The sequence below is a fragment of the Aedes albopictus genome, chromosome 3 (assembly GCF_035046485.1).
Source record: "Aedes albopictus strain Foshan chromosome 3, AalbF5, whole genome shotgun sequence".
Lineage (NCBI taxonomy): Eukaryota > Metazoa > Arthropoda > Insecta > Diptera > Culicidae > Aedes > Aedes albopictus.
In genome coordinates, this window is record NC_085138.1 from 416,960,148 (window position 1) to 416,973,660 (window position 13,513).

At 43.9% G+C, this 13,513-nt stretch overlaps 2 protein-coding genes across 14 annotated transcripts in view; one reads left to right on the top strand and one right to left on the bottom strand.

Moving 5' to 3' along the window:
- Positions 1–13,513, top strand: part of LOC109403162 (macoilin-1) — a 39,722-nt gene that overhangs the window by 23,896 nt on the left and 2,313 nt on the right. For all 13 annotated transcript variants that reach the window (XM_029875690.2, XM_019675903.4, XM_019675904.4 and 10 more), the window contains exons 3-9: positions 8,649–8,793; positions 8,868–8,994; positions 9,057–9,183; positions 9,260–10,061; positions 10,323–11,083; positions 12,935–13,226; positions 13,291–13,480. In XM_029875690.2, the coding sequence (XP_029731550.2) occupies positions 8,649–8,793; positions 8,868–8,994; positions 9,057–9,183; positions 9,260–10,061; positions 10,323–11,083; positions 12,935–13,226; positions 13,291–13,480 (2,444 nt within the window). The remainder of the gene's footprint in view (positions 1–8,648; positions 8,794–8,867; positions 8,995–9,056; positions 9,184–9,259; positions 10,062–10,322; positions 11,084–12,934; positions 13,227–13,290; positions 13,481–13,513) is intronic.
- LOC109402167 (uncharacterized) lies at positions 149–2,473 on the bottom strand. Its single transcript, XM_062860647.1, has 2 exons — positions 977–2,473; positions 149–908 (listed from the first exon to the last, which is right to left on the bottom strand). Exon 1 carries the CDS (start codon positions 2,309–2,311, stop codon positions 1,094–1,096), a length of 1,218 nt encoding a protein of 405 aa, XP_062716631.1. The 5' UTR covers positions 2,312–2,473; the 3' UTR covers positions 149–908; positions 977–1,093.

A 13,513-nucleotide genomic window follows, 5' to 3' on the forward strand; every position in this document is an offset into this window, starting at 1 on the left:
TTTTTGGAATGCGGTGAGATAGGTATAGTATCTACCCGTGCACAAAATTTCAAGTCAATTGGTTCACAATTGACTGAGTTATAGTGGAAAACAGACGAATATAACAGACGAAGAAAGCCACCGCCCAAGTAGCGCGATACCCTATATATATAATTAAAATGGAAACATGATTATTCGATCAAATTGACATGTACTCTTTATTTTCTTTTATAGACGGCTTTACACTCCCATTGGAACTTGCCATGTCTTCGACATAAGTGTTTACTACCGTATTCTGAGCACATGAAACATTTTCAACTGAAAGCAATTGTAATAAGCATAGCAAAATAAAAGGAAAGTTCGGAAGACGGGATAAATATGAAAGCTTCTTAAAAGAGTGTTTTCTTAGTATAACAAAATCTATCATTATTTATTTTACTGTTACTCTTTCTTTAATTCTGTGGACGATCTACACGTCCACCGGCATCAGTTGCGGTGTTCTACTTTTCTTTTCTTCTCTGTGAGTTTCGTTACTGTCCCATTGGGCTTTCTCTTCAAAGATTCTTGTTGTTTCTTACACTTTTCGGCTCGAGCTTCCAACTTTTTCTTCGCTGCCAACTTCCTCTCTTCTCGGATCTTCCTCTTTTGTAATTTTAGCTGCTCTTGATTATGTTTTTCCTTCTCCATCTTCTCATGATAAGCCTTGAATGCCTCGCTGGTTGCCACCGATGGGGGTCTTGGCCGGTTCCTTTTAGCAGTACACATTTTGCGCGTTGCTAGGGATGGTATTTGGAAAGCTTTATCAAAAAAGTCGTCTTCGATGCCGTGCTCTGTATTGGCTGGGCTTTCCAAAACAGTTTCTGCTGCAGCTGATGTTTTATTCCCTACTGCAGCGTGGTCAACAATTGAGCAATGAGCGTGACGATCGGCTGGAAATATAGAAATAACAAGCATGAACGGATAGGTAATTACAACAAAAGTTATCAATGAATATTACCGGTGCGTTTCTCTGGAGTATCATTTTCCGGTAGAACATTTGTTTCCACTGGGGTCAAACTCTGTTCAGTGTTGGTAACTTGGTACTTTTCATGAAGCTTCTTTCTTTCAGCTGAAATTATTGGTTATATTTAGTGGAATATTTAATTTTGTACCATTGCAAAATATTACCGTCTAGTTCAAGTTCTTGAAATCCACAGAAAGAATTGTCTTCAGATGAAGAGGTCGTGTTAGGATGGAACCTTTTTTCATATGCAACATCTCGTTTGGCACGTTGCCACACGTAAAACAAATTAGTATTTTCAACGTGTCCCATCCATTTGATCTTATTTTGATTTTGCTCAAAATTCTTCAGCTGTCGCAAAGTAAGATGAGACTCCAGTCCTTCTAAGATTGTAACGGCATTGTGAGTTGGTGTGGCGTCAGTCGAATTGAAGATTGCGTCGGATCCTGTTGTATTTATACCGGATTGATTCTGATTTTCCTTGTTCAACAGCATGTCATACTGGACAGCGTCCGGGTTCCAGGGACACAATCCGCATTTGCGGAACCCGTTTATGAGGTTACCAGTTATGTCATGTACGTCATCAACAGCCTGCTTTATCAAAGGTGCAAATTCGTGCCGTTTAATGGGTTCACCTGCATGAAAAGTACGCCACCTTATTAGGTGTTTATTCCATTCCACCTTCAGACTTCGGAAAAACGACACATCAAGCGGCTGAAGAACATGTGTCGCATTTGGGAAAAGACAAATCAGTTCAATATTCTTTGCTCGGCAAAAGTCTGTAGTTTGAAACGATACATGGGATTTGTGGCCATCGACAAATAGCAAAATTGGCCGAGGAATTTTGTTTTTCTCAATCCACGGCTCAAAAACGTGTTTCAGGTAGTAATAGAATGTTTCCTGATTCATCCATCCTGAATCATTTTTGCCGATGGACCAACCTTCTGGTGCGCTGCTAATAATATCTGCTGGAATTCGTTTCTTGTACGGGAACAAAACTAATGGAGGTGCCAGCGTGCCGGCTGCATTTGCCGAAAATAGCACGGTGTATCCTTCCTTCTCTGAATTTGCGTTAGCCGTGTGTACATATTTCTGTCCAGTTTCCGCTAAAACTGTCTCCTTCGTTGGCACCAATCGTAATGATGTTTCGTCCATGTTGAAGATGCGTTGCGGGTTGGCAAAAACGTCGTGTAGTTCCTCCTGGTGGATGAATTCGTCGATTTCACGGAACCATTTTCTAATTCCGCTCTCCGTAACACTCACCCGCTGCTTAGATAAGGCGCTTGGTATTCTTCGAGCAATATTCGGATGTCGTCCCAGAAAGAGTTTCATCCATTTACGTCCAGGAGCTTTCCCACAAAAGGGATTATCGGACTTACGTGTGATACTTAGATAATATGCTACAGAAGTTTTCAAGCGCAGGGAATCTACTGGCAAACCAACTCTCGCCGAATCAATTATCCACTTAACGATGCGATTCTCCTCTTCCTTAGTCAAGACGGTCGGTTTTCCCGGAAGGCAAGATACGGATCCACGATCCAACGCAGCTCTTAGAGTACTTTCCGGAATATGATGTGTTTTGGATGCTTGCCGGATAGAAATGCCTCTCCTTGCCATAGAAATAGCTGATTCAACTTGCTGTGGAGTATACAGCCTTGTTTTTCTTCCGGGACTCATGTTGTCAACCTGTGCGCAGATTTACGAACATCCAATCAAAATGTGTGCCATATTCCGCGCATAGAAAAATGGTTATTTTTCGGCAGAAAACAGCGAGTATGCATGTAATCTTCCATGAATAGAGTGGTGAATACTTACGTCCAGCGATTAGTACAGAAAACAATTTTTAAAACATTTATTTACGAGCGAAAATGATAAACTTTCACGAACGATCGTCTAAGCACTGCCGCAAAGGGAGGCCATTTTTTGACATTTGCGTTGTTGTCGATTCATTTTTTATTTATTTTTTCAACTAGCGCTGCAGTTTTTCGATTTTTCGTTCAACGTAGCATAGGAATACATGTGTGAGATTATTATCTGTAATAAGTTTAGTTGATTACTATAATAACAACGGTTAAATATGACTTTTTGTGCGAAAGTGCGCAGAATTAGGGGCCGCGCAGAATAAGGCACCCTCACGGTACTTTCTCTTGCTTTCCTGCGCTCACCGTCGTGCGCGACGCGACAACGATGCCGAGCGCGTGCAGTCGGACCACACAGAAGATTATTCTTTACACGCACTCTTTCTCATCTGACAGGCTGTGTGTATTCTAGACGAACATTTGAAAAGGGCCTATCCGCTTTGCGTAAACAAACATGTTTTGTCTCTGTAGGGCCCATCTGCATCCACCCACGCACATCAACACCCTTAACAGATAGCTTGAAGAACACTCTTTCTGATAAGGGTGTTGATATGCGTGGGTGGATGCAGATGGGCCCTACAGAGACAGAAACATGTTTGTTTACAAAAAGCAGATAGGCCCTTTTCAAATGTTCATCTAGTATTGTGTATTTTTTTATCTTCTCACTTAGCACTCTGAGGAGCATGTCATCTCTGCTAATGGGGCATCCTGATTTGGGAAACAACACAAGACCGTCTACAATTTGATGTCCGTGTTAGGGGACGGCTTGCGTGTTTTGTACTGGATTGCTCCTGAAATGTTTGAAGCGCTACAAATGCACATTAAATTTCAGAGACAGATGTACAAACCTTAGTATAACATACAAAATAAACTGACAAAATGTTCACAACAATTTACTATTTTTTTTTCTTTTTATTCGTGAATATTAACTTAGGCTAATTCTTCACATACAACAATTTACAAACGTAACACACTCCCATGAAACAATCGACGAATTTTCCATGAATTGCATTCTCCAATTCATAGAAAATTCTTAAATCTACTTTACAACGTATCAGCTGTATTACAAACGTATTTAACATACTATTTATATATTATTTAGGCTTTATCCAAACTGAATGAAAACTTTAAAATATCACCATCAGGTATCAGGTATCAGTAGGTCGGCTCTAGAGGCACGTTCTCCTCCATTCGGGAAATTTGTGCCATCGCCATGAACACGAGCCTATTCATCATTTACCTGACGGAGAAGGGAAGGAAAAAGGATAGGACATGGGAAAGGACAGGTAAGGGAATAGGATCGTCATACTCGCAAAAGCGTACCACAATGGGTTCACATAGCGTCCTGAAAAGGACACTGTAATAACGCATAAGCGTGCCACAATGGGTTCGAACAGCGCCCAGAGAAGGGCACTGTGAGAATGCATAAAGCGTAAAGAGAGCCTATAGCTCTTTACCACAGCGGGTCAAGAACAACAGAACGTCCTGAAGATTCAGGTTTCTGAAGTCAGTTTCACTTAATAAGTGTTTCCCGAGTACTCGGAAACGCAATTGCGCAAAAACTGGACAGTTACATATTAAATGATACGAAGTTCCATAATCGGATTCACAGCTATCACATGCAAATGAATCAGCTTGCTGAATATTCGCCATGTGATAACTGAGTCGGCAATGGCCAGTCAATGCTTTGACCAGCATGCTGCAATTCTGCTTTGACAGATTTGTTAGATACTTTGCCACCCCTAGAGATGGCTCAGTACAATACAATTTTGTTTGACGACATGACTCCAAACTATTCCAGTATTGTTTGTGCTGAGTGGCAGCCCAGGTGTCAATCTGAAGCTTCACCCAACACTTGGATACCGGAATAGCTGGCTCAGGGCCAATGAAGTCATGTGATGCTCCAGTGCGAGCTAACTCATCAGCCAATTCATTTCCAGCGATGGAAGAATGGCCAGGTACCCATACAAGGTGAACAGTGTTTGCTGAATTCAGCTCCTCAATTTGAGTTCGACAAGCGATAACTATCTTCGACCTGGAGTTGGCCGAAGCAAGTGCTTTAATAGCAGCCTGGCTATCTGAACAGAAGTATATTACTTTGCCCATTACGTGCTGCTGAAGTGCTGATTGCACTCCGCACATAAGAGCAAAGATTTCGGCCTGAAAAACGGTGCAGTGTCTGCCAAGTGAATAAGACTGATACAGCCTTAGCTCACGAGAATAAACACCAGCACCTGCTCGACCTTCGAGAAGGGAGCCACCAGTGTAGCATACGATGCCGTCTGAAATACTTCTCTCCAGATAACCAGATGTCCACTCTTCCCGGGAAGGGAATTTCGTGGAAAATGTCCTATATGGAAAATTACAAGCAATTGTAAGATCACTTGGAGCAAGGACAACTTTGTCCCAATTCACCAAAAGTGGAAACAACGAGGTGTGTGTTGAACTGCGGTTCACAGGAGTTTCCTCTAGTAAACCGAGTACCCATAGGCGGTAAGTGCCAGAAAGTGCTTCTTGTTTGAGATGAATGTGTAGTGGGGCAACGTCAAAGAGAACTTCGAGCGCTGCCGTAGGAGTTGAAGAGAACGCTCCAGACATCGCCATTAAGCACATCCTTTGGAGATGGCCTAACTTTGATTGGACCGTTCTCACTTCCCCCTTTTGCCACCACACAAGACATCCATAAGCCAATATTGGCCGAACAACAGTTGTGTAGATCCATTTGATATACTTGGGTTTTAGACCCCAAGTTGTACCAAAGGTTCGCCGGCATTGCCCGAAGGCCATACAAGCTTTCTTGATTCTGAACTCAACATGAGGTGTCCAGGAAAGCTTGGAATCAAGAATGACTCCAACGTACTTTACCTGTTCAGTCACATTGATTTCAGAATCAAAGAGACGCAAAGTTCGAACACCATTACGGTTTCGCTTTTCCGTGAAAAGAACAATAGATGTTTTACTCGGATTTACCGAAAGGCCATATTGGCGACACCAACCCTCAACTACCTGAAGAGCGTTTTGCATCAGGTCGAAAAGGGTGTTGATGCACATACCGACTAACAATGTTAGGTAGTCGTCGGCAAAACCATAAGTAGGAAAACCGCTATTATTGAGTTGCCTCAATAGCGTATCTGCTACGAGATTCCATAAAAGTGGTGATAAGACTCCCCCTTGGGGGCATCCACAAACACTCAATTTCCTAATCGCCGCTTGACGCAATGTCGAGAAAAGATGTCGGTTTTTGAGCATTTGGTGAATCCAATTGGAAATCATTGGAGATATACCATGACCCCATGCGGCTTCCAATATGGCATCGAAAGGCACGTTGTCAAAGGCACCCTCGATATCTAAGAAAACACCCAAGCAGGATTGCTTTTGAGCGAATGCCTTCTCGATATCGTAAACAACTTTGTGTAAAAGAGTCACAGTGGACTTTCCAGATTGGTAAGCATGTTGGTTCACATGAAGAGGCACATTGGCCAGATGAACATCACGGATGTGATGATCGACTATGCGTTCTAAGCATTTCAGAAGAAAAGAGGTCAAACTGATAGGTCTGAAGCTCTTTGCTTCTTCATACGACGCGCGACCCAATTTCGGAATAAACTTCACAGTAATATCCCGCCAGGATTTGGGAATATACCCTGTAGCAAAACTGCAAACAAGTAGTTGTTTCAAAACATATTTGAAATGATCAAATCCCTTCTGAAGCAAAATAGGATAAATCCCATCTGCCCCAGGAGATTTGAAAGGAGCAAAGCTATTAAGTGCCCATTCAATCGATTCTAAAGTTATGATACTCCGAGCCGAAGCTAAAGAATCATAACTACAAGAAAAGACATCAGGTTCATCCGAAGATGTAATATCCACACATCCGGGGAAGTGTGTACTGAATAAACATTCTAAAACTTCCTCATCAGAGGAAGTGAAATCACCATTTGGCAAACGAAGTTCGTTCACTTGAAAATCCTTAGATTTTGCAAGGATTTTGTTCAATCGACTGGCTTCACTCAGACTGGAAACATTTGTACAAAGGTTTTTCCAGCCGGATCGTTCAGCAGACCGAAGAGCTTTCTGGTAGGCCTTGCGAGCCGACCTGAAAGCCTCCGATCCAGCCGAACGTCGTCTGTTCCAACTCTTTCTACATTGTTTCCTGAGCTTCGCCAGATCGGAGTTCCACCAAGGGGTTCCTCTTGTGGTCTTCACAGACCGCAGAGGGCAGGCTTCTTCAAAAGCTTCCATGATGAAGGCCGTTGTAGTATCAACGGCATCATCTAAATCACTTGGGGTGTCAATTGATGGTGAGTATCCATGAAATTTGGCTGCAACCAAATCGGTAAAGAGATCCCAGTTGGTTGACCGGGGATTCCTGAAACGCAAAGTTTGCGAAGTAACATTCACATGTTCAAACAAGATGTAACGATGGTCAGATAAAGATTCTTCATCTGACACATGCCAATTGGTCAGCTCATGACTAATTCTGCTAGAGCAAAGCGTTATGTCTAACACTTCCTCTCTACCAGATACCATGAAGGTTGGGCGGTTGCCTATGTTAAGTAATCCAAGATCTGTACTACTTAAGTATTCCATCAAACTGGAGCCTCTCAAATTGATGTCTGAGCTGCCCCAGATTATATGGTGAGCATTAGCATCACTACCAACAATTAGCGGAAGGCCTTTTGAAGTGCAGTATGCGATGACTTGTTTGAAAGCATCCGTAGGGGATGGTTCATCATGCGGTAAATAAACCGAACAATAAACGTATTTCCTGTTGAGGTTTCCAACAGATACATCTATTATGATAGCACATACATCTCTGGTAGTTAGTTCAGAGATGAGTGTAGCAACGATTGCGTTGTTGACAAGCACACATGCTCGAGGCATGACACGTGAGTTTGCCATTTCATTTTTACTGAAAGAAGCAAACACCGGATTCACAAGGTTTCCTAAATAGAAATTCCCCTTACGAAAGTAAGGTTCTTGGACTAACGCCACTTGGGCTGTACCATTTTGCATAAGTCTACAAAGATTGATCGTTGCTGTTCTTTTGTGCTGAAGATTGATCTGAGCTATCCTAACCGTAGCCACTACCCAAACTAGGCAAGATTAAACTCTTAACAATCACAGCACAAAAAAGAACAGCAACAATAAAGCCAGATCGGTATCGATTTGAGTGCGCCAAAGGCGAGGATGCACAGAATACACTGTGTAAAACGCATAATGCGAAACCATATAGGTGAAAATCTAAACTAATTAATAACATCTTCATAATCCCGCCCTTATTCAGCCTCAAGTATGAGATTGAAGAAGGGCAGCTGATTGTCTCGGAGAAACACAAGGTCCACCGCGCTATTGCTCCGGTTAGCACAGTAAGGGCAAATACTGTGGAGGGTGCCCTGGTACTCCACAGGCTCCGTTTGCGATTAGGTTTTTATAAGACCCCCCTAACCATTCATTCCTAGGCACGGTAAGCGTAAAGCCGCATAACACCATGAATTAGGGGTCACCTGATTAGTGGATTCCTACCACTGGAACAGGCGGTCCGTAGTGCTATTCTTAGCCAGTTGAACTAACCGCTACCGACACTACACAGCTATCTAGGCTGATCGGGAAAAGAAGTTAATATTGGTGATCTACTACTACTAAATCTACTTTACAACGTATCAGCTGTATTACAAACGTATTTAACATACTATTTATATATTATTTAGGCTTTATCCAAACTGAATGAAAACTTTAAAATATCACCATATAAATGTGTTCAGTAGATCTCCAAATTAATCTACTATATTTTGTCCACTCTCTTCCAGCAACACACTGCTGTACGTAAAATTCCTTCTACTATGGGCGTTCGTAATCACGGCTGACTTCTTGCTCGAGTTCCGGTTTGAATTCCTGTGGCCGTTCTGGCTGCTACTCCGCTCAGTCTATGACTCGTTCAAATACAAAGGACTGGTAAGATTTGGTTAAAACCTCGTAAATATCATAGATCTGGTACACCCATGTAAACACATGCGTCTCCATTTCAGGCTTTCTCGGTACTGTTCGTCTGCATTGCCATCACCTCGGACCTAGTGTGTTTGTTCTTCATCCCGGTGCAGTGGTTGTTCTTCGCTGCCAGCACCTACGTGTGGGTGCAGTATGTTTGGCATACAGGTGAGTTCTGCTTCCTTCAAGAATTTGCGTCGAATTTAATGATGGATACTTTTTCGTTTCAGATAAAGGAATCTGTCTGCCAACCATCATTCTGTGGATACTGTTCGTCTATCTGGAAGCCGCCATCCGGTGGAAGGATAGTCGAAACATTCCACATCTAGATCTCTGCCGACCATTTGCGGCGCACTGGTGAGTATTTCGTATTAGCATAAGAAATAAGTGTAGTATCTCTTGAAAATTGTACTAATCTTGAACCCCATTACAGCATTGGCTACCCGGTGGTAACGCTCGGGTTCGGCTTCAAGAGCTACGTAGGCTATCGAATAAGGCAGCGCAAGCAGCGCGAGGTGGCCAAGGACAATGACTTCTACATGCAGTTGTTGCAGGAGGCTCTGCCAAAGGACGAGTCCACCCTGAACGGTGAAACGAATTCGTCCGTCGACCAGCCGCAGCCGGATCACCAACTATCGCCTTCTGCCCAGCAGAAGGAACTCTCGGTGACGGCCACGGCGGTACAGCTGCAGAGCAGCAGCACCATCAGTACTAGTAGTAGTAATAGTAGCAACAGCAGTGGCGGTGGAGGACATCACCATCACCACCATAGTAGTAAGAACGCTCAAAGTCATAACAAATCACAGAGCAATGTGACGCCCACGAGTCACGCCAATGGTCATGCCGGAGTTGGGAGCACGGCAGGATCGAGTTCAACGCCTACCGGCAGTAGCAGCGGAAACAGCACGATGAATGGCGGAGTGAGTCATTCGAAGCACCTTCATCGGAAGAGTTTGGACAAAGATGGGTCCGGTACGCCGAGTGGGAAAGCCAACAGTTATTCATATCACCAGCAGCAGCAGCAGAACAGTACTGGGAGCAGTAATTGTGCTAAGGAGGGCTCACGATCGCACGATAGTTCACACACGAACGGTGCTGCCATGTCTCCGAAGGAGAAAAAAGACTGCGACTTGACGACGGGCCAAAAGTCTCACTTTGATAGTCTCTCTTCAAATAGTTATCATCACACAAACAGTGGCGGCGGCGGCGGCGGCAGTACCAACAAGTCTACGCAGGTAATAAGAATGGTTCTAGGTCGCTTAGTTAGGGAGCATCCATTAAGTACGTCACGCTAAAATTGGAAATTTTTGACCCCCCTCCCCCCTTCGTACGGGTTTTTCCTATACCTAATACATTGCTTGTCACACCTTCACAAACCCCCCCCCCCCCTCCCCCCTAGGACCGTGACGTACTTAATGGATGGCCCCTTAGTGTTTTTTAGGGAATTTAAGAATAATTGTAAAACATTTCTTATCATCTTTTTTGTTCATTTGCAGGCCAATGAAAGTAACCATGACAGTGGAGGAGGAAATCGAAGCAAGGGTCAACAAAATGGCCACGTGATCAACTGTGACGTGGATCTGCATTCTCACCAGCAGCAGCAACAGCAAGTACAGCAGCACAATCACATAGAGAACGATCCTCCGGCAGAACCGAAGACGAATCGTTCCGGCCGCAAGAATCGCGTAAAACAAAAGGAGAACGCCAATCACTTGGCAGCGGTACGCCTCGCAGCAACCCTTGCTTTGGCTTCCTCGATCACGACGCTGACGACGACGGCGGCTGCTGCGACAGCGACGGTATCCACATCAGCGGCTACTACGACCACCTCCACTGCGACGACGTCGATGACTTCCAAAGACAATCATCTGCACAACCATCACCACCATCACAACCACCACGATCAACAGCAACAGCAAGATCTGCACGCCGCAGCCAGCAGCAACAGCAACAGCAGCACAGTCTCGAACAATACTCAAAACGGGGGCCCGAACAGCCCGACAACCACCGGTTCTACGGTGATCAGTTCGAACGCTGCGGCACTTGCGCCGCAGACCCAACCGGTGCCTCCGCCGGTGGTGCCGAAAGTGTGCGACGCTTGCAGCCGGCTGGAGGCAGACGCCAAGAAGCTCCGCACCGAGATCAACAGTCTGAAGCAAGGGGATAACGAGATGCGGCAAAAGTACGATTCGAATATTGGGAACCTGAAGACCTGTTTGCAGGCCAAACAGAAGGATTTCGATGAATTGCATAACAAGTAAGTGGACTTTTGATTCAGATGTTACACTCATTTAGATTAATTGGTGGGCTACAATTTTCCTTTGAATCTACAGCGAATGAAGAATCTTTCTCCACTGGAACCGCTCCTGGACCAACAGTTTTCAGCCGGGACTTTAAGTATCCATAAGTAGGTCTTCCTCAACTTCAAGGAGTCTGGAAGCTATCCTTCCACAAATTGCCCCACAAGGATTTCTTCATAAGGATTTCTTTCTTGAACGTTTTTAAAAGAAACCTTTTGCAGACATTAGAGAATATTTTAAACAATTCTTTTCAGAAATCAGAAATCATGAAATATTCTCATCCTGCAGAATTTGTTTACAGAATTTCTTCAGTATAGCTTCCAGAGCTCTTCCTGGAAATTTTCCCGGAGTTTCTCATGCGTTTCACCCAAACAAATTTTTATAAAATTTCGACAAACATAACATATTTCTTCCAGGATTTATTCCGAGATCTCTTATGATATTTCTCAGATGTTGTCGCGGAATTTCTCTTGAAGTTTTTCTCGGTATTCCTGTTTAATGATTTTTCGCTATTGCTTCAGCAACAAATTTCTCTAGGAGTTTTTCACTGGATTTCTCCCAGAGTTTCTCTAGGATTTCTACTAGAGTTTTTCCAAGGACTTCTTCAGGAAGGAGCTCCTCTCGGGATTTCCAGGAAGGGCTTCACTGTATTGTTCCCAGCAGAATTCCTAACGGGATTTCTTCCGGAGTTTCTCCTGTAATTTCTTTAAGAGATTTCCAAGAGATTTCTTCTATAGTTTTTCCCGGAATTTCTCCGAGTTTCTTTGATGTTTTCGTGGGATTTCTTTTGAAATTTCTTCCAGAATATTCCTTAGTTTTTTCCGTAGTCACTCCCGGGTTGTCTCTTGAAGTTTTTCAAGATTTATCCTGAACTTTCTCCAAAGATTTTTTTCTGAAATTCTTCTGAAGTTCATTTTTGGGAGTTTTTGCTGATATATCTCATGGAGTTTCTCCCGCCATTTCATTCAAGAGGCTTCTTTGGGAACTGTCTAGAGATTCCAGTTACTTTTGAAATTTCTCTTTTAGTTGCGTGTTCTTCCAGGGATTTTTACAGGAGTTTTTTTCGGAATACATACCTCCTGAGATGAGCTACGATATTTGTTGTCACAAATCCCAAAAAAAAAATATCGAAATGAATCCAGGTGAAATGTTGCAGCTACTCCGGGAAGATCTATTGGAGAAATCTCGAGAGGAACTTCGAAAGATATCGTGAAAAAGTGGAACCTCTCGGAAAACAAAATTCTGGTAGTCTATTGATTGCAAGACCTATTTTTGCCGTCTTCCATTTATAATCGAGGAGTACGACGATGTTATCGCTACTTTTCACGTTAGCTCTCCTTTGTCTTCTTCGAAAGTATAGCACTGCTGAACAACAAATGTGAATGCGTAACAATCCGTCTAAGGTTACGAAGGACGACGAACGCTCATCCGCAACCCGTATGCTTGACAGTGTTGTACGAATCAGCCTAATCAGTTTCGTCGGAAAACCGTGTTGAACTATAACTCGTCTCTTTTGTGGTTTATGTATTCTATGAGGCGTTTGAGGCGAGTATTTAGTCTGTCTCTTTTCCATCTTTGAAATAAGTTGTTGGATATTTTACTCAATTTCCAAATGTCGAAGTTGTATCATGAGCAGAAGCTGGGTTTAATCTAGTCATTGTACATAGTCGATTTGTTATATCGCCTAAGAGTACTGATCGGCGATTAGCGAAACAGAGAAACATGTGAAGACTCATCAACAGCGCGATCCAACCTATTGCATCTCACTTTCCGTGGCTCACTTATTTCTTTCCCTCTTCCATTCCCAGATTCCAAGACCTGACCACGCAACGGCAACAGGAACGACAGAATATGCAAACGGTCGAACGACGGCTGGGAGAAGAGCGACGCGTCCGCCAGTCGCTGGAGTCCCAGCTGCAGAACGAACGCAAGCACCGAAAACAGGCCGAGGAAAAAGCTGCCCGGGCCGAATGTGGCGATTCGTGCAAGCTCAAGCGCCAACAGCTGGAGATGGACATCCAAAAGCTGCGGCGGGAGCTGATCAACTCGGAGGACGCAAAGCACAACGCCGAAACGCAGAATCGGAACTTTGAACAGGAGGTATTACGGATGGGAAGGTGCTGCTAGCTGTGTGATTGATCTCTAAACATTTTTGCTTTCATAGATGCGAAAGATCGAAGTGCAGCTACGAAACCGCGAATCTCAGCAGAGCTCCGAGGTGCTCATGTCGGCCCTGGCAGCAATGCAGGACAAGAACGCCACTCTGGAGAAGAATCTGTCGGCCGAAACGAGAGTTAAGCTGGACTTATTCTCGGCCCTCGGCGACGCTCGGCGGCAACTGGAGATTGCTTCCTGTGAGGATTTTCCGCTCAATTTAAGCGCAACCC